This window comes from Mustela putorius, unplaced genomic scaffold, assembly GCF_011764305.1.
Source record: "Mustela putorius furo isolate JIRA1106 unplaced genomic scaffold, ASM1176430v1.1 tig00000228_pilon_pilon_pilon, whole genome shotgun sequence".
Taxonomy (NCBI): domain Eukaryota; kingdom Metazoa; phylum Chordata; class Mammalia; order Carnivora; family Mustelidae; genus Mustela; species Mustela putorius.
Window position 1 is genome coordinate 4,039,643 of NW_025421322.1, and position 21,944 is coordinate 4,061,586.

General features: G+C 33.5%; 1 protein-coding gene across 9 annotated transcripts in view; it reads left to right on the forward strand.

The window, feature by feature from the left end:
- The window catches only part of VPS13B (vacuolar protein sorting 13 homolog B), a 762,523-nt gene that overhangs the window by 103,701 nt on the left and 636,878 nt on the right, over nucleotides 1–21,944 (forward strand). For all 9 annotated transcript variants that reach the window (XR_006606124.1, XM_045077980.1, XM_045077982.1 and 6 more), the window contains exons 14-16: nucleotides 1,270–1,439; nucleotides 4,252–4,446; nucleotides 16,587–16,711. Coding sequence is in view for 8 of the 9 variants with exons in the window: in XM_045077980.1 (XP_044933915.1) it covers nucleotides 1,270–1,439; nucleotides 4,252–4,446; nucleotides 16,587–16,711 (490 nt within the window). In the remaining variant the exon portion in view is untranslated. The remainder of the gene's footprint in view (nucleotides 1–1,269; nucleotides 1,440–4,251; nucleotides 4,447–16,586; nucleotides 16,712–21,944) is intronic.

The following is a 21,944-nucleotide window of genomic DNA, read 5'->3' on the forward strand; positions in this document are numbered from 1 at the left end:
TTCTGTAGTCATTTCTTATACTTTGCTTGCATGCCTACTTCATCCCAGACAGTCATAAAAGGGCTGGAATAGTATGTATGAGATGGTTAAAATAAAAGACAGTGATAGTACCAAATGGGGAGAATGTGAAGAAACTACATCACTCATCATTGCTGTTGGGAATGTAAAACAGACAGCCACTTCTGAAAACACTTTGGCAGTTTAACAACTAAACCTGTAACTACCAACTACTAACTACTAAATCTATAACTATTGCCTGTAACTAGTAGTCTAGCAACTGTGGGCATCTATCCCAGAAAAATGAAAACTTAGGTTCACACAAAAATCAATACCTAATTTGTTTTTCTCATGTGAAAATCCAAGCCAGTAGGTGCTCTAGTGGATTATGCTAAATGTTCCTTGAGGTTGTCTTTAGACCCAGAATTCTTTCTGTCTTAATATTCTACCATTCTTTGAGATGTATCTAATCTATGTGGTCAGTGTTGGCCCACTGTTGCAATATCTAATGTGAATCAACAGGAAATGTGGGGCAAGAGAAAATGGTAGTTATTGTGCTTTCATTTAATAATACAGCTCAGTCATCCTATTTACCAGAACTTAGTAGTTTCTAAATGGCTCTTTATGTAAAAGGTTTGCTGATGTTTGGTTTGCATGCTTGCCAACACTTAGTATTAGTTTTTTTCATTTTAACCATTCTAGTGGGTCAGTAATGCTGTCATGTGACTTTATTTGCACTTATCTAATGCCTAATGATGTTATCTAGCTTTCCAAAGGATTTTTGGCAATTTAAAAATACCATCCTTTGCTTGTTCAAGGCTTTGTAGCCCATTTTTCTATTCAGTTGTTTATTATTGGTTTGTAAAAGGTTTTACATTAAAAAATTTTTAGTATGCTGTGGGTCCTTTGTATTGATATCTGTATCCATCTATCTGTGACAAATATTATCTGTTTGTTGCTTGCTTTTGTATCATCTTAATGGTGTTTTTATTAACAGAAGCTGTTATTTTTTTAACAAAAGAGATTAAGAATTTCTTTAAAATATTTAAAAGTAATTTAAAATCAAATATGTAAATTTTTATATAGTAAAGACATATTTACATTCTACAGTAACTTTTATGAGTATAACTTATATTTGTTAAAGGTAACACATTATTTTGCAGTTGCTTCATTGTTGAAAAGAGAAATATAATTTGTCCTTAAAATTAGGGAACCAATTAATTCACTTATTTACAAATAATTTTTTATTAAATTTTCATTATTTTATTTTAGATATTAAGGATGAAAATGAAACAATACTGAATCCTGAAGAAGTGGCGTCTTTGGAGGAATATATTCCTACTCGACATACAAGTATTACTCTCCTCAAATGTACCTTCACTATTTTCATGGCTGAATTCAACTTGTTGGACCATTTGCTACCCGTCATTATGGGAGAAAAGGTATATTTTGCAGTTCACTACTTTTTTTCTCATACATGCATATTTGCAAGTCCTATGATACTGTAAGAGGGAGGTGATAGAGTAAAAGAATATGTCCTTATATAATCATCCATGGTGATGTTAAAACAATGTAACTATGATTGTTAATTCTTACATGTGTATATGTGTCTACATATATATTATATATAAATAACCTCAAGCTAAGGCTGTATCAAGAAATGGTGAAGAGAGCATGGGCCTAAAAGTCAGTCCATATACAAACTATGACACTTTGCTTTGTATCTCTAAACCTGTTTCTGAAAAACAAAACAAAACAAAACATTTGTCAAGTGGGCTGACAGACTGAGTTGGTAAAGAAGCAGTAAGCCTAGATGGCTTCAGGTAGTTTATTACTTACATTGTAAACATAAAAGCAAATCATTAATCGTGTCAGCTTGCTGTGTCCCTTTCAGGACAGTCTTGAAACCAGAAGGCCAAAGTGACCTGCAGCACACACGTGGCAGCAACCATTAAGCAGAATACCCTTTGTCAAGGATTCAATTCCATGTCTCATCTAAGCAGTTACAGAGATTATAGCTATACATTGAGAATAGTAAGTGGAAACACCATATGTCACCTGAATGTGGGATGCTGATGAGAAAATGTCTCATTGCAGTTTCCCTCAAAAGAAGAAGGTGAGACATGGTCTTTTAGAAGCTCTGCAAGTCCTCCTATCTTGATGTGTTGTGAGAGTAATGGGATGTTCTCCCAAGGCTTAGGTCGGCTATGGCTGCATCTTGCTTTGTGGTCTGCACGGATTTGTGTAAGATTGTCAGGTTGTTGGCACAGAGCTGTTCCCTTACAGTAGCTAGCTCTTAGAATTATTTTTAGTATTAGATGAGATAATGCACATAAGCCATATGCACATATTAGGAACACAATAATTACTACTTTATTGTTAATGAGGACTTACTAGATTAGGCCATTGCTTTCTGAGTTTGCCATATACATAATAAAGTATTATTTGTTATCTTTAGTTTCTTTTGGTTATATTTCTTTTGATATGTACATAATGATGATTATAGAAATAAAAATGTCCTAACTTTAAATAAGAACTTGTGGAAGTATGACAAGGAATTGACTGTGATACGATAGTTTCATGTTGTGAAATGTTTCATATTTGCTCCATATTGTCCACTTGTAATTGTTATGTTGCTGAGTAAAGCGATCATCTTGGGAAATTTCAGCAGAGAAAAAGCATGTCAGTATTAAACATTAACTTCAAAGCAGCTATGAGTAATGAGTTCAAGAAAGAGACAAAAAGAAAGAGACAAAAAAGTGGAAGATTTCAGAAGAGCCCTCAATCTATTAAAAAAAAAATCACATTCTGGAACTGAAAACTATAACACACATCAGAAATAAAAAGATGGAAAACAATTTAAATGCAGATCACAGAAAATAGAGTGTAGCTGTTTTAATACCAGGAAGTGTGAGCTTAAGGCAAAAAATATTATTAGAAATAGAGTGTTAACTCTATGAATGGAACAACATAGATAGTTCTTATAGATGGCATGTTGAATTAAAGCAGGCAGTCAGGAGCAGGTACTGCATGATTCCATAATGTTCACAAACAGGCAAAACAAGTCTGTGGTGATTGCAGTGCAAATATTGGCTGCTTCTGGAGAGAGTCAGCTGATCTATTGCCTGAGAAGGGATATATTCTAGAGTGCCTGAAATGCGTGATGGTTACATATGTAAAATTTTATTGAGCTCTCCACTTAAGATTTATGTGCTTTACCATATGTTATACCTTAATCATCCAAAGTAAAGTCGTTTAAAAGAGCAATTGCTTTAGTAAGTAGTGGTTTAAAAATTATTAATAAAAAGTTAAAAAAGCATGTTCAAGCAAATGGGTTCAACTTAGTCGATTTTAGGCCCAGTGTATCTCAATAATGGCACTTTTGGCTTTTTGGACTTGGAGAGTATTGTGTAGCATTTACTATTTTTAGCCAGTCTTTACTCTGCTAAGTGCTAGTACTGCTCCGCAGTTGTGACAATGGAAGACAGAAAGAACAGTGAAACCTCTCTCCCACAGATTTTCATATACATCTAAGGTCATACTGTTTCTCGTTGAGAACGACAGTATAGCATTTTAAGGAAGTAAGTTAGTTTTAGGACCAGCAGGGATTGTTTGCTAATCAGGGTTCATTCTGTGGACATCTTGATACCTACTTGCATTTATTTGGAAGCTTAGAAAGGTTCTGTAACACTGAAAGTACCAAGCCTAACTTGAGATTCTTAGGATTTTATGAGGCTTTAATGTATGTATTGTTAGATACGATATGTATTGTAGATACGATATGGATCAGAAGTTATTCCTCTTTGCGGGTTTTGCTTCTTGTGTCTGTGAAACTGTCTGGAGTAGTCCTCTTAGTCCCTTCATCATCTAAATGTGAATAAAGGACAAGAAGACAACTGGTGGGTGGCTCTGGGATATCCAGGTCAATATTTGGGAATGGTTGAGCTTAAGAAAATACCATTCAATGTAAGGAGGAGCACATAGTGAACTATCCCAGTTGGTTGAAAAATAAAAAGTTTAACCAAATGGGTAGTAAAAATTTTACAGTAAATATGCATTTTTTTGAAATCTAGGACATACTTAAAAATATATAGAAGACATTTGTATTTGGTTATGGTAAGAGAGTCCCATAGAAAATCATTTCTAGATTGATTTGATAACATTGCAAAATGTGCCAGTCTGAGGCTTGTGTGGGGGCATTGCATGTTAGTCACTGTTTTCCTGAGTTATAAAGTGAACTTTATTATTTTCCAGAACTCAAGTAACTTCCTGAATGCTACAAACTTCCAGTCTCTTCGGCCTTTGCCATCCATTCAGATATTAGTGGATAAAATTAATCTGGAACATTCTGTGCCAATGTATGCTGAACAGTTGGTGCATGTGGTCAGCAGCCTTACTCAGCCTTCTGATAATCTGCTTCATTATTGCTATGCACACTGCTATCTTAAGGTATGAAAAGTGAATTTTCTTGTTTATTAGTATGTTTGGCTTTGGGAAAATTAAGTATTTTTTTTCTTAGATTTGTAACTTCATGGAATTAGTACCCCCATAAGATGAGATTTCAATGATACGTATATATTCATTATTCAACATAATTAAATGAAAGTATACCTATTTTAAAGTTACTCAATTATTTGGGATTAGCTTGATGTTTATACGTGTATATGTTTATAATACACCTACAGGTTCATAATGTTAATTATGGTTTTTGAAGATTTTTTTAAAAAAATGTTTATTTTAGAAGTGAGGAGAAGGGACAGAGGGAGAGACTCTTCACACTGACTCTCTGCTGAGAGTGGAGCCCAATGCAGGCTCAGTCTCATGATCCATGAAATCATTACTTGGGCTGAAACCAAGAGCTGGTCAGTCAGAGGACTGAGCTACCCAAGCATCCTGATTTTGAAAATTTTATCTGTCATCAATGATAAATATAACTAGTGTGAAGGAATACTTAGTTTATAAGAATGTTTTAAAGAGTCATGATTTCTTTGAGGGGAACATTTTTGTGAGACAATGCTTTATAAAGAAGGTTTAACACTTTTGGTTGTTGTTTCTTTCCTCTTAACTGAATTCATGTTAATTTCTGGATACAAAGAGAATGCTTAATGAGTTAAATTGGGTTAGATAGCATTAATTATTGTAGGCTTTACTGAGCTTTTCCTTATTTTCTTGGTAAATAATACATCCCAGGGGTGCCTGGGTGGCTCAGTTGATTAAGCATCATACTCTCAATTTCCTCTCAGGTCATGATGTCAGGGTTATGAGATCCAGCTCTGCATTGGGCTCTGCACTGAGCATGGAACCTGCTTAAGATTCTCTTTCTTCCTCTCTGTGCCCCCCTTCTCTGCCCCTGTTGTGCACTCTCAAAAAACAACAATAAAAATATCCCATTGTAGGTACATAAAGATAAATTCAAATGTTGAGTAATAAGTGTTTTTGCAAAGCAAACACAGAACTATAGTCAAAGTGGAGTTAGCATATATCTAACCAAATTCTTTTATAGATTAAAGAAAACGTTACAAACATATTCAAGAATAAGAACTAAAAATATACTAAATTCATGTAAAGGACGCCAAAATTAGAGGAATCCAAAAGTAGATTTTACTGGTTCATGCTTCATTGTTCCATGTTTCAAAGTTCTTAAATACTTGCATATTTGTAGAATAAAAGGAAACAAATGTAAATATAAGTTTTACACCGCCTGTAGTTTTAAGATGGTGAAATTTGTTTTCAAATCATGTAGTGAAGATGAACATGTTTTCTTCTAGTCCATGCAAAGCCCATTTTTAAGAGGATGGAGGAAACTCCACTCCCTTGGTGAGAGAGTGACACTGTCATGTTGCGAAGGGCTGTGGACACCGGAAAGTGTAATTCATTAGGACCATTATTAAAATTATCTACCACAGTATTTTATGTCATATGGAGAGCAGGAGAAAGTAATTTTGAAAGCTAGATATGTAGGTAATATTTTATATTTGTGCCGTTTAATTCACTCCCATAATTATTACTTAGGTGTATTTTTTTATAATAGTATGACTTGAATATCAGATTATAATGTTGAGAATATTTGCCTTGTTATTGAAACAGGACTAATTTTAGGCAGTTCACTAATCTTTCCAAGGTATTCTACTTAGGTAGGATTCATCAATTTGGTAAATATTAGATTCCTTATATATTGCAGACACTCAGCATTGAAGATGAATAAGGTGTATCCTGTCCTTAAGGAGAATGATCACCAAAGCCATTGGTCACCAATCTAATATGATTGTACTCCATACTGAGATTAAAGTTACTGGGATAGTTGTTTACTACTATTGTTACCATGTTAAAAGCTCACTTAAATTTCCAGGGTAATGTAGGTGGTTCAGTCAGTTGAGTGTCTGACTCTTGATTTTTGGCTCAGTTCATGATCTCAGGGTTGGGAGATTGAACCTCTTGTTCAGATCGGTGCTCAGCTTGGAGTCGGCTTAGGATTCTCTCTCTTTTCCCTCTGTCCCTCCCCCTAGCTCATGCTATTGGTCTTTCTCTCAATAAATAAATAAAGTCTTGAAGAAACATTTTCAGGGTAATGTAAAAGTTAGTTATGGTGTAATCCAGATAACATTATGTTTTGGGAAAAGGTCTTGCTTTTTTTTTTTTTTAAAGATTTTTATTTATTTATTTGACAGAGATCACAAGTAGGCAGAGAGATGGGCAGAGAGAGGAGGAAGCAGGCTCCCTGCTGAGCAGAGAGCCCAGTGCAGGGCTCGATCCCAGGACCCTGGGATCATGACCCAAGCTGAAGGCAGAGGCTTTAACCCACTGAGCCACCCAGGCACCCCAGGTCTTTTGCTTTTATGCATATTACTATCTAGTTGTCTTTTGTATTTTGGTTAATTTGAGTAGAGCTCTGTTTAATGGATAAGCCAAATGTTCTAGGAGGTTTGGTGTTGGGCAGAGCAGGAATATTATATGTAGAAAAACTTGTCATTGATATTAAGAATATTGAGTATTTGGGGGCACTTGGGAGACTCAGTTATTTAAGTAGCTGCCTGTGGCTCAGGTCATGAGCCCAGGGTCCTGGGTTTGAGCCCTGAGTCAGGCTCTCCACTCAGTGGGGAACCTGCTTCTCCCTCTCCCTGCCCATCCCCATGCTCTCTCATGTACATGCTCTCTCTCTCAAATAAATAAAATCTCGAAAAAAAGAATATTGAATATTTTAAAAAGTAAAGCCTTGGGTATTGAATATATCATTGTATTTTTGATGCTTCTTTAGTGGCCTGCTCCTTTTTTTTTTTTTTTTTTTAAAGAATTTTTATTTTAGAGAGCTAAAGGGTAGTGGGAGGGTCAGAAGGAAAGGAGAGAGAATCAGACTCTCTGCTGAGCTTGTAGCCTGCCTCAGGAAGTGGTGGGAGGAGGTAGTGGGTGAGGGTTAGGGGCTTGATCCCAAGACCTGAGAGATAATGACCTGAGCTGAAATCAAGAGTCAAATGCTCAACTGACTGAGCCACTAAGGCACCCCTGGCCTGGTCCTTTTTTTAAAAAAATTTATTTGTCAGAGAGAATGCATACACAAGCAGGGGGAACAGCAGGCAGAGGGAGAAGCAGATGCAGGGAGGCTGATACAGGGCTCAATCCAAGGACTTTGGGATCATGACCTGAGCCGAAGGCAGATACTTAACCAACTGAGCCACCCAGGCGTCCCTGGCCTGGTACATTTTTAAATGGTCAGGATTTGGTAGAGAGTTTTAGTTTATATTTGTAGTATTTGGAACTGACTCAAAAATACTGATTTGTCTTAAAGTTTATAGCAGTTCATGTTACTTGGCGTAATTACTCAGACTTTTGAGGAGGTTTACCAAGATTAATTTTCCTATTATGGTGTTAAAATATTACAATAGAGGATTTAAATGTGTATTTCATGTGTGTGGCATTTTAGACCCTAAGTAATTTTCAGTTAAATACTGAAACAAATGCTCAAGTTTTAATTTTATATACCTAAACTTGACTGTATTGACCATATAATAAAATGGTATGTAGCACCTATTTTGTGTAATGAAATTTATTAATTGGGAGAGTTGACATGGATGTGTGAAGAAACCCCACAGGTGGAACTTTCATATGTCTTACCAAATCTTCTTTATTTAACTGGTAAAACCATCCTTTGACTATATATGGCATCATGTAGCTAAGTCATTGCAAAGCATCTGATGTTTGAAACATGAGTAAGTTCATGGAAGTGCCCTATAAGCTATAGAATAATACTTGAGTTTAAGGCCTTTTTACCTCACAAGGATCAGCTATGGCATGTGCTTCAGAGTGATCACAAAGATTATAGTAGTATCAAAATCCTTTGGATTTCTTAGATTTGGTAATTTTCAACCTCAAGAAAAAAATTTTCTCCAGGATTTGGAGAAATGGTGCTTTCATATGTGGCCGGTGGGTGTATAAAATGGTATCATTTTGGACAGTACTTTTGCAGGACCTAAAATATTTGAAAACAAATTTACCTTATACCCATCTATTCCAATTTTCAGTGTATATCCTATAACAGGGGTCAACAAACTTTTCTTTAAAAGGGCAGAGAGTAAATATTTTAGGCATTGTGGGCCAGGAGGCAAATAGGTACTTAGTTAATAAGAGAATAAATTTCCACAAATTTTGAGTTGATAAAATTAAAAATGTGATAGTCTTTTTTTGTAATTCAGTTTTACTAATGAGAAGAATGGGATTCTTTTTCTTGACATAACATTTCACCTCATTGGGGTTCCTGCTTAGTGTTTCCTATCACCAAACAGATTATAAATGTTCATATGTAAAATTATTCTTAGTTTGTAGGCAATACAAAAATAGTCATTAAGTGAAATTTGACTTGTGGTTTGCTGACCTCTGCTCCTGAAAAAATTTTGCATATGGAGATAAATACAACTAGAGATCTCTATGTGCTCACATTGATAGCTTTCTACAATGTAATTTTTGGTGGGAATACCAGAAAGCATAATGGTATATATATATAAATGTAATGCTATTTATGTAAATAAAACAAAATGCTAAAGATTATTCACAGATATAAAAGGGTCTATGGAGGTAGATACAACCCAAATTCTTGAGAGTAGGTTTAAGTGGTTTAGGGGTGGTGTGGGGACCAGGGGAACTAGTATGAGTGTCATGGTTAAAGTAGACTTTAGATATGTTTTGAGGTTTTCTTTTTTTAAATAATGACTGTTGATAAAATTTACATACCATAAATTCACCTTTTTAGAAGAATAGAAATTAGTAATATTTAGTGTTTTCATAATTAATGCAACTGTCACCTCTATCTAATTTCAGAACATTTTCATCAATCCCAAAAGAAACCCTCTGCCTATTAGCATTCACTCACAATTTAAACTCCTCCCCTCCTATCCCTTATAACCACCAGCCTACTTTCTGTTTCTATGTATTTGCATATTCTGGACATCTCATGTAAATGAAATCATACAACATATGATTTCTTTCACTTGGCATAATATTTTCAAGTTTCATTCATATCATAGCGTGTATCGGGATTTTATTCCTTTTTTATGGCTGAATAATATTCCATTACATGAATATAGTGTATTTTGTTTATCCATTAATCTATTGATGGGCATTTGTGTTTCAAAATGTCCATTTTGGGGCATCTGGGTAGTTCAGTTGGTTGAGCATCTGACTGTTGATTTCAGCTCAGGTAATGATCTCAGGGTCACGGAATCAAGCCCTGCCTCAGCTCCTTGCTCAACCAGGAGTTGGCTTGGATTCTCTCTCTCCTTCTCCCCGCTGCTAGCATGCACGCATGCTCATATGCATTTTGTCTTTCAAAGAAATAAATTTTTAAAAATGCGCATTTTGGGCTATTAATAATGTAGTTACAAACATTAATGTATGTTTTTTGAGTGATAGCAAGTTTTCATTTCTTTTGGGAATATACCTGAGGGTGGAGTTGTGTGGTCAAATGGTAACTCTATTTTTAACATTTTTGGGAACTACCGAACTTTTTCCCAAAGGGATTGTTAAATTGTTTTCCTGTCTTAATACCATAGAATTTTTTATTTCTTCACATCTTTATTACATTTATTACTGCCTGTCTTTTTGATTTTAGTCATCTCAGTGGTTGTAAGGTGGCAACAGAAAAAAAATAATTTATTTTCTCAGTTAAATTGTTAGTGGAAGAAGAGAAAATATTTAATTTCTCTTCATAAGAAAAATACATACTTAATCAATTTCACTCCATAGTTTCTTTTTGTTTTAGTGGATACATGAACAGAAACTAGATTTAGAGGGTTTAAAGAATGAGTAGACAATGAAAAAAATAACGTAGCATTCTCCAGGCTTCTTTCAAGATACTTGCTTATTGAAAGTGAGAAATGGAATCTTGCTATTGGTTAGAGGAGAGATGATGTTTAGAAAATTTGTTTTTTTCTTTAAGAATAAGTGGAGAATCAAGCATACTTTTTTGGAGAGGGGAAGGAGAAAATGGAGGAAGCAAGGCAGAGTGAAATTATGAGCTAATAGATGAGCTAAATCAAATGAAGCATCATATTGCTGTTCCAGCAATACGGAATTTTGAAGAAATCCTTTATCCTTTTTGGACTTCATTTTTTCCATATGTGAAATGATTTACTTAATCTCTAAGCGATTTTAGCTCTGAAGTTCTAATTTTTAATCTGCTAGATTTGATTCCATGTTTTTCTCTTGAAGGCTTTTCCTTCCCAAAATGTTCATTATTCTGAATGCAGAACTCTCATTTATAATCATTCTTTACTTAGTTTTTGGATGTGCCAGTGTATTACTGTATGTGAATTAACTACTCTTTTTATTTTTTATTTATTTATTTTTATTTTTTTATTTTTTTAAAGATTTTTTATTTATTTGACAGAGAGAGATCACAGTAGGAGAGAGGAAGGGAAGAGATCACAGAGAGAGAGGAAGGGAAGCAGGCCCCCTGCTGAGCAGAGAGCCCGATGTGGGACTCGATCCCAGGACCCTGAGATCATGACCTGAGCCGAAGGCAGCGGCTTAACCCACTGAGCCACCCAGGCACCCTTAACTACTCTTTTTAAAACTGTTTTACTTTTTTAATTTTTGTAAAATATGTTTGATATAAAAATTACCATTGGGACAATTTTTTGGTGTATAGTTCAGGGAGAGTAACTACATTCATAATTGTGTAACTGTCGTTACCATCCATCTCCAGAATCTTCTCATCAACCCAAACTGAATCTCTGTTAAAGAATAATTCCCCTCTCTCCACTGTCCCTGGGTAACCACTGTTGTTCACTCTGTCTCTGTGAATTTGATTAGTTTAAGTATCTCAGATTAGTGGAATCACACAGTATATATCCATTTCACTGTTGTATTTTATTAGGTTACTGTCTGTAAGATTCATCCATGTCATAATGTACTGTAAAGCTTGCTTAAAGTTAAGTCTGAATAATACTACATTCTGTGTATATACCACATTTTTTGTTAATCCACTCTTATTGATGAACACTTGGGTTGTATCCACATTTTGGGTAATACATATAATGGTAATATAAACATTGTATGCAAATACATGTTAACTTCACTGATATTTTCTGTATATAGCTTGAAATGAAATGCTGAATAATATTGTAACTTTATTTTTTAAAACACAGTATATAATTATGCATAGCAGCTATACTATTTTATATATATGTTTTTTCATCATTTAAATTTTTAAAAAACTTTTGATTTAAATTCCATTTAGTTACCATACAGTAAAATATTAGTTTCAGGTGTACGATAGAGTGATTCAACACTTCATACAACACCCAGTACTCATTACAGCAAGTGTACTTCTTAATCCCCATCACCTATTTTGTTTCACCCATTTCCTCATCCATCTTCCCTCTGATAACATCAGTTTGCTTTCTGTGGTTAAGAGTCTGTTTCTTGGGCGCCTGGGTGGCTCAGTGGGTTAAGCCGCTGCCTTCAGCTCAGGTCATGATCTCAGGGTCCTGGGATCGAGTCCCGCATCGGGCTCTCCGCTCAGTAGGGAGCCTGCTTCCTCTCTCTCTGTCTGCCTGCTTCTCTGCCTACTTGTGATGTCTCTCTGTCAAATAAATAAAATAAAAAATCTTAAAAAAAAAAAGAGTCTATTTATTGGTTTGCCTCTTTTTTTTTTCCTTTGGTCATTTGTCTTGTTTCTTAAATTCCACGTATGAATGAAATCATATGGTGTTTCTTTCTCTGACTGACTTACTTTACTTAGCATAATACCCTCTAGGTCCATCCATGTTGTTACAGATGGCAAGAGTTCATTTTTTAATGGATGAGTAATATTCCATTGTATGTGTGTGTATACCACATCTTTAGCCATTCATCAGTGGATGGACGTTTGGGCTATTTCCATAATTTGGGTATTGCAGATAATGCTGCTTTTTAATATCAAGCTGCATGTATACCTTTGAATTCGTATTATTGTATTCTTTGGGTGAACACCTAGTCTTGCAGTTGCTGAATTGTAGTATAGTTCTATTTTCAACTTTTTGAGGAACCTCCATACTGTCTTCCACAGTGGCTGCACCAGGTTCCATTCCCACCAATAGTGCACAAGAGTTCCCCTTTCTCCATATCCTTGCCAGCACCTGTTGTTGTTTTTGTGTGTGTGTGTGTGTTGTTGATTTTAGCCATTCCGACAGGTATGGGGTGATATCTCATTGTGGTTTTGATTTGTATTTCCCTCATGATGAGTGATGTTGAGTGTCTTTTCAGGTGTCTGTTGGCCATCTGTATATCATTTAGTGAAAAATGTATACTTTTGTCTTCTGCCTATTTTTAAATTGGATTATTCATTTTTTGGGTGTTGAGTTGTGTAAGTTATTTTTATATATTTTGGATAGTAACTCTTAATTGGATATGTCATTTGAAAATATCTTCTCCCATTCTGTAGGTTGCCTTTTAGTTTTGTTGATTGTTTCCCTTGCTCTGCAGAGGCTTTTGATTTTGATGGAGTCCCAAAAGTTTATTTACTTTTGCTTTTGTTTCCCTTGCCTCAGGAGATGTATCTAGAAAGAAGTTGCTATGGCTAGTGTCAGGGAAATTATTGTCTGCAGTCTTCTCTTGGATTTTTATGTTTTCAGGTCTTATATTTAGGTCTTGCATCAATTTTGAGTTTATTTATTTATTTTTTGAATTTATTTTTGTGTATAGTTTGAGAAACCGGGCAAGTTTCATTTTTTGCATGTTGCTCTCCAGTTTTTCCAACACGATTTGTTGAATAGACTGTCTTTTTTCCATTGGATATTTCTTCCTGCTTTGTCAAGTATTAATTGACCATATAGTTGTGGGTTCATTTCTGGGTTTTCTGTTCTGTTCCAGTGATCTATGTGTTTGTTTTTACGCCAGCACCATAGTGTTTTTATCCCTACAGCTTTGTAATATAGCTTGAAGTCTGGAATTGTGATGCCTCCAGATTTTCTTTTTCAAGATTGCTTTGGCTATTCAAGATCTTTTCTGGTTCCATACAAATTTTAGTATTATTTATTCCAGATCTGTGAAAAATTATTTTGATGGGAATTGCATTAAGTGTGTAGATTACTTTGGGTAGTATAGACATTTTAACAATATTTGTTTTTCCAAACCATGGAAATGGAATATTTTTCCTTTTCTTTTGGTCCTATTCAATTCCTTTCATTAGTGTTTTATAGTTTTCAGGGTATGGGTCTTTGACCCTTTTGGTTAGGTTTATTCCTAGGTGCCTTATGGTTTTTGGTGGAGTTGTAAATGGGATTGATCCTTAATTTCTCTTTCTGCTTCTTCATTATTGGTGAAAGAAAAGCCACGTATTTATGGATTAACTTTATTATGAAGGTAATGTTTTATTTTTTTGTTGGTCCCTTTAAGAAAGGAACATATCTTTAGCATGCTTGTTGTACTCTTATACTGAGTGTCTTATGATGAGAACAGCATAAAAATGATTTATTTTACATCACAATTACTATGTTTCCCTTCTCATTTACAGTTGGTATGTGATTTTTATAGCTTTTGCCTTTCATCATTGCAAATCCTAATTTAGCAAACTAATTTTTATTAAAAACTTACTAGGAGTTTTTTATATTTCTAAATCGACAGTTTTTTTCTATTTATGTTAATTCAAGAATATTGCGAAGTGTTAAGATGCAGATGATATTTTTATTTTGTAATTGGATTTTTCTTTAAAAGGTGGCCCTGCATGTTGAATTGTTCATTTAGTGTGATGTGTAAGTCTTCTTATTCAAGTTGACATTTCTTTCAGCTAAAATTTTTATTGGTAGTTACACTTACTGCTTTATACATTCTTACTGTTCATACTATTAGTTTGCAATGTTCAGTGCTTTTATTCTGTTTATGAATATATGAGCTATCCTTGGTGAAAGCAACTTCAACTCCTGTTGCATTGGTTTCCCTTTTTCTAGGTAAAGTTTTTGTAATTTTTTTTTTTAAAGATTTTATTTGTTTATTTGACAGAGATCACAAGTAGGCAGAGTGTCAGGTGGAGAGAGAGAAGGGGGAAGCAGGTTCCCTGCTGAGCAGAGAGCCTGATGCAGGGCTAGATCCCAGGACCCTGGGATCATGACCTGAGCTAAAGATAGAGGCTTTAACCCACTGAGCCACCCGGGCACCCCAAGTATTTATAATTTTGATCAAGCGCTGTTGACAAGTTAGTGGGTTATGTAGGTATTATAAATCTGTGTGTATCCTTACTGTAATATAAAGGAGAGTTGGAAATTGGCTATTTTGAAATTATTTTTGATGTGGTATTATAATTTATATTTGCCAGAATTTTCCCTTAGAAACATCTTTGGACAGTATGTAAATTTAGTAAAAGTTTAAAAAATATTACAGAATAAGATACAGTTTCCCCAGAGTCCTTTGCAGTTCTGCAAACATCCAGCAGGGATCTCCTTTACACCCAGTTTCCATCTGAGTAAACTTAATGATAGTGTCTGTGATTATACTGTTGGGACATTTCATAGAATATTAGAAAGTGGCTTGAGAGAGTTCTTAGTTGAACACAGATAATCTAATATAAAATATTACCCTTATTCATACTTTAGGAATATTTAGAGATTGGACATTGGTTTAAAAATGTTTTATCTTAAGTGGTATTAATTATTGTAAACTTCAGAATTCTTTAAATGGGCCTTTAAGAGGAAATAAGAAATCCATGAAATTGCACAGTGCCTGGAAATTCTTGGTATACAGTGTTGCTCGGAACAAGTCTTCAAAGATAGTGTGTGTGAATAACTTAATTTTTAAGGTTGATCATTTAAGTATTAGAATCATTTATTTTTCCTTCTCAATTTTGGATTTCTTGCCACTTGGCTGATTGTAGTACTTACAGGATAGTAGGTGTATCACTTTCATTTTCTTTGATAGTAATTAGGTAAGTATGTTCTTTGAACTGCAGTTTTCTCTAAAAATATGTCATTCTAACTAATGTCTTATTTCCAAAAAAATTATTTTGTTCACTTAGAACTGACTTTAGAGGGAGTGATTTCAGTTTGATAAATGGTAGGGACATAACAAACAGCTTTTTGAAACCATTTGGAAGTAGTGTAATACTTTTTAAGAAATTAGTCATTAGTTTATAAGTTCATAAATGAAAGTATTTTGTTTTGAAATTTAGTGATTGAAAAATCTTAAACATGTTTCACTGTAGAACTAATCAGTTAATATAAATCCTAGAGATAGGAAGGTCAGTGCTTTATGAACCTAAGGAATAAAAAAAAAATAAAGGTAAGTGTTAGGCTTAAGCTACTTCTATATGTTGTTGGGAAACAGTAACTCTATTTTGTATCCCTGTGTTAGTGTTTTTTGCTTGAGATGTTTATTTTTCCTCATTGGAAATAATCGGAGCAGAAATATAGTAAGTTCTCTGTAGTGTTTCATATATAATGTGATGTTATATTGGTTCTTCCGATTAAACCAAGTATACTGTTCAGGAATTTCCAGGAATGCTTATAAAAGTTTTGAGTGTGATCTGCTCATTTGAAGTATAAACATACGAAGAATAATTTATGCCATGTACCAAATTTCTGGGGGTGAAAAACCTCAGCCCTACAATTTTCACAAAAGAAAGGGAAAAGATGTAACATTTTAGGGTATATTTGGATATCCTTTTTGTGTGTCCATAATGTAAGTTAGAAGGCAAAAATACATTTTTTGATAGTTTTTATTGTAATTACTGTTCTTTTAGACATTAAGTGATATTAACAGCAAATTATTAAAGTTAATTTTTATAATGTGCACAATGCAGGCATTTTATATTAATAGCAACATGTGCATTGTAGCAGACAAACACTAAATGAGAATTATGTTTAGAAATAAAATGTGAAACAGAGTTAGTAAGAAACAGTGATCTTCCAGGGATGTGAAAGAAATACTATATATTTTAATCTCTTAATTTGGATTTAGTCAGTGTTAAATTGAATAAAAGAAAATGTTGATGTTTGGGAAGTGGAAAAAGACATTGGAACATATTTAGTGTGCAGCTGTTGTAGAGCAAATTGAAACTGACGTATTTCATCCTGTGCTTATTAAAACTTTGTCTCTGTGAACATTTGGATCTTTTCTTTTTGTTTCAGATATTTGGTTTCCAGGCAGGATTGACGTCTTTGGATTGTAGGGGATCTTACTGCTTACCTGTACCGATTATTCCTTCTTTCAGCACTGCTCTTTATGGTAAACTTCTGAAACTACCCACGTGCTGGTAAGTATTATGTTAAAATGTGGTTTATGGTAATTTTCATTTATTATGAAAGGGGGAAAACCCAGTTGTGTCTGTCTTATGCAAGTGTGTTAGTTTTATACAAAACCTTAGAAAAATATCTGAAGTTATACTGTCTTTTACTGAGACACTAAAAGTCTCTTTTTAATGTCTGAAGTGTACTAGATCATAGTATCTTTTGTGGTAGTGTTAAGTGTTGATGGGATACTGTTAATCCATGTTGTAACTATAGTAAACTCTTGCTGCTTCACACTGTGCTAGGAACTGCAAAGGCAAATACCTTATATTTTCCTTTTTGAGAGAGGCTACAAAGATATTAAAAAGTTGCAAATTAATACCAAGGCCCAAGTATTTGTCACTTAAATAACAATTTCATGTGTATTCCTAGCCACTAAGAAAAGCATACCCATAACATAGATTTAGAGTGTTTGATATGTCTGTAGTTGCTGCGTTTTGAAAGAAACTGATTTTAGGCCTTATTTTCATTTGGTTTTTGAATACTTTATTTGGAGGTCCTATTTCCTTAAATTGAAAGAGGTTATAGAAAGAAAGCCAACACTCACCATCCCTTGTTTTTTTTTTCTTTTTTTTTTTTTTAGTTGAGAACAAACTTTTAATATATTAAAAACAAAACTGTTGAAGATTAAAATAAGGTTTAAACACATGAAATTAAATTCTTGTGAAATATTTCTATATTTTTAAATTAGGTTACTTTTACTATTTAGAATATATCTTTGCTTTCCCCACCTGATAAGTAAGCTTTTTTTTTTTTAATAGGATGTATTTTCTATTATTTATAAAAAGCAACAGAAGTTATAGAAAATATTCTTTAAACTATTTCATTTGTTAAAAATATATTTCTTTAATAATATATAACTTTTAAAATGAAATTTGTATATTAAATGCTCACATCTTCAAAAAATTTTGCCTATTGGTCCAGAAAATTAAGAAATATAGAAGTTGCAGTTTATTAAGTCTTGAAATCAGTTCTTGTATAAAATGAAACCATTATTAAATGATCATTGTTATTTCTCTTGATAAGTTTAATTTTATCCTTAGTCATTCTTATTCCACACATGTTATTTATTATGTTTTATAGACATTCACTTTTTAACATTTTATTTGTCTATACATAGCATGTTGCATTTGAGCCAAATTTTATATTCTGATCTACTAGGAAATACCAGCAGATATGTCCCAGTGGTATGTCAATATCAAGTTTAATAAATGTGAGCACTGTTATCTCAGTTATGTGCTGATTTATTTATCTTTCACAACACTGAGATTTTTAGAAATTTACTATAGTGCAATTTACTATGGAAAATACTTGTTTTTTTTTAGAAAATAAGAAGCCAGAATTTTCAAAGTGAATTAATAGCCTTTATATGAAAAAATCTGACTATTCAAATAGGTAAGGGTTAGTTTAAAGATGTATAGGGCTTACTTTAAATATTGTCAAATGGGATATAAAATAAGTTTGCTGACATATAAAAGAAAATATTCCATTTAAATACTAAAAGCATGACATCACACAATGCTTGTATTTGGATGTGAATTGCTTTTTTGTATTTAAGACCACTTCTATATTATTTGAATGATACTTTTCTATGCTTTATATGAGTATATTGCTTTGAAATAGTTTCTTTACATTATTTTCCTTAATGACTATAAACTATAATTTGTTCTTAGCAACTCTAAATTGAAAGTAATACATATAAAACTCATTAAATTGAGAAGTGTCTTAAATGAAATGAGTAAGATACCAGATAAAGTACATAATGTATTTTATTATTTTATTTTATTAAGTCCCTGAGTTAAATCAAAATCATATGAGAACTAGAATTTTATTTAACTCATGTAGTGAGTGAAAATTATTTTAGTTAGCTACTCTGGTTGTGTCATTAGATGTCCATTCTGTTCCCAATAAGGTATTTACCTTTCTGAAATTATGAAGCTGTTTCATCTGGATTTTTAAAAATCACATTCCAGTTTCTTAAAGGACTTGTATGATGCTATTTATATCTATATCTGTATATTTTTTCAATGATGAGAAGAGTATGTTTACTGTAGGTCATAGCTTTTGAAACACATATATCACATTGAAAAAAATTTTAGTTGGTATGTTTTAGTTAGTGATGGAAATCTAGATTTTATGTAAAACAAAAATAGTTAATACTTCTTGTTTAAAAATGTCAAAATTGATACTAATTTTATATGAAACTTCAAACTAACATTTGTTTTAATTAGTTTGTTAATAAATTTTTAAAAAATGTGGCTTAAGTAACATTGAAAATAAATTATTTTCTCCCATTTGCATGTTCATGTTAATATATTTTAGCCTTAATGAAGAAGCTAATACTAAACTCCAGTTTCTTGGGATTTTTTTTTTTCAAAATATTTTGGTCATATTTTATCTTTCATTCTGTATTACACACTTTCCAAACATAAAAATATAAGCATTTCAAACACTTTTGTCTTCATTGCTTTACATCAGGTTAGCTTAATCTTTTAGTCCCTAGAACAGGACTAAAATATGTAAGGTATAATGGGAAAGACACAGTGACAATAATATTTAATGAGAGATCTTGAGCAATTAATTCAAATTTTAATTTTCTTCCTTTTTTAGTAAGGGGATGTTTAAAAGTGGGCAATAAAGTGTTGGTTGAATGGTAATAAAGTATAACTTTGTTATGACTAGTAGGAATAAACCTTGGTGTCCTGTAGACCGTTTTTAAAAAATTTCTACAGTTGTAATGCTTTTAGTTTTCTAGATACATTCTTGGAGTTAACTTTTTTTTTTTTTCCAGAACAGAGAAACTATAATAAATATGTCTACTCTATTTCTAAAATTTTAGTTGAAATATTATTTTGTAGAAAAGTGCATATATTATGGTATTTCATAAGTGAATTGGACCTTTAGTAACTACCAGAAAGATTAAGAAACAGAATAACATCATCTCATAAGCCTCTCTTACTTACCCTCTGGCAAGTTTAACCATTATCCTGATTTCTTCTAACATAGATTAGTTTTGTGTGTTCTTGGACTTAAATAGAATTGTCCATAGTCTCCTTTTTGGCTTCTGTCGCTCAATGTGTTTGTGAGATTCATTCATATGGTAGAACGTAGTTTCTAGATTGTTTGCTTTTGTCACTATACAGTATTGTATTACATGAACATCGATCATTTGCACATTCTTAATTTGCAATTTTATTTTGTTTTTATTTATTTTTTTTTAAAGATTTTATTTATTTACTTGAGAGAGAGAGAGAGTGCATTCACAAGCAGGGGTGTAGAAGAGGGAGAGGGAGAAGCAGGCTCCCTGCTCAGCAGAGAGCCTGATGTGGGGCTCCATCCCAGGACCCAGGAATCATGACTTACGCTGAAGGCAGACACTTAGAACTGACTCAGCCAACCAGGGGCCCCTTGATCTGCAATTTTAATTGAAAAATAAGTACATAAAGTATGTATTTATTTTTTATTCCTGTGCCATTTTCCCTTTTCCTTAAGCAGCTTCAATTATATTAGAGGACATTAGATGTCATTCATAAATATTTTTTGATTCTCTATATTTTGATAGACATTGTGCTACATGTTGGGATTGGGAAAAGAATATACTAGACTGCAGTGAGGGTAAGAGATTCCCCTGAGCATGACAACTTACATTCTAGTGGGAGAGGACACTAGACACATAAGAAAACGGATGTCTTTAAATGGCAAGATTGAGGCTTAAGAAAAATGCCCTGTTAGTTTAAAGAAAGTAGAAAATTGCCCTGGGATGTCATGGTTGGCTTCATAGAAATGGCCGTAGAATTGGGTTTTATTGGTTGAATTGGGTATTGAGGAGGTTGGTTTTGGGGTGTGGAGGCTTCCTGTGGGGATAATACTGTCTCACCAAAGTCAGGGTTGCTCTATTGAATCTGTGAACGGATGTCATGGGAGAGGAATTTGAAAGGCTACTTTTGGGCATAGGACTTTTATATGATTAAGGATGTCTGAGTTTAATACGAACACTTAAAAATTAAACCAGGTAATCAAAAACTCATTAACCAAATTTCCTCTTCGTCAGGCTTGTAATTCTACAATTATACTATAGTCTTAAATTCACGGACTCCTGTAATTGAGGGTTCAAAAATGTGATCTCGTTTATAGAGAGACAATACTTACAATATACTTGGGAAGTTCAGAGAATAATTACTTTGGCTTAGAAAGTCCTGGAGAACATGAAGATAGCAAGTTATAAGCAGGTTATTAAAGAATATGTAGGATTTGAAAGAAAATCCTTTTTAATGAAGCATTAGGTGTTTAGTTTAACAAAGTTTTCATAACAATCCTGTGAGCTGATATTCTTTTATAAAACTAAAATTCAGGGAGGTTACATAAATTGTCCAAAGTCACATAGTGGCTGGGGAAGGATTCTCATGGAAGCTTATCTGATTCTAAAGTCTTTGATCCCTTTTTTACCTGAAGGACTGAAGAGGTACATTATCTTTTGTTAACCATCTTCAAAGGCTCAGTGTGCTTTTTGCCTTGTAGTAAAAGTGGATTTCCATGTATTGTGAGGGTATTTGAGATAGTGCAGCTAATAAAGCTGAACTCTCCTAGTATGTCCTAGTATATAGGTAACAGTATATAGATACTATTTTGATGATCTCACATAATTATAGTTAATAGGGTCATGTGGAATCTTAGGTATTATCCTAAGTTTCTGAGTCTATGACATAGCTTTGATTTATAGCTGTCTATCATGGGTTGAACATTTTATTCAGAGGGTCTCAGCTCCTTTGTGAGGTAACTAGATTCCTTATTGGGCAGCTCTATAGTTCTTTCTTTTACTGAGTTAAAAAATCTGCTTTCATGTTTCTTCTCCTTCCTAATTATTGCTTATATATGTCATGAGTCATTTTATAGCCATAGGAATGTCGGAAAATACATTTATTTACAAGATTGAGGGATCCCTATAAGTACCCATTCCTTATTTAGCACAGTAACAGATGGGTTGGTTTTGATTAAGGAAGTTATTGAGCAGTTCATTTGTTTGAGGAAGATGTTTCTGTGGAATCCATCTTTGAGTTCAGTGTTAATTAGGAAATACAGGATTTGGTGGTGGTAGTGGGCTCATTGTAATTGACATGGTGTCTAAAGGAGAAGTGAGCAGATACTGATCCTTTTGTCTCCCTGAAATGGAAACTGAAACAGCCATTTTCCTGTGCTAGC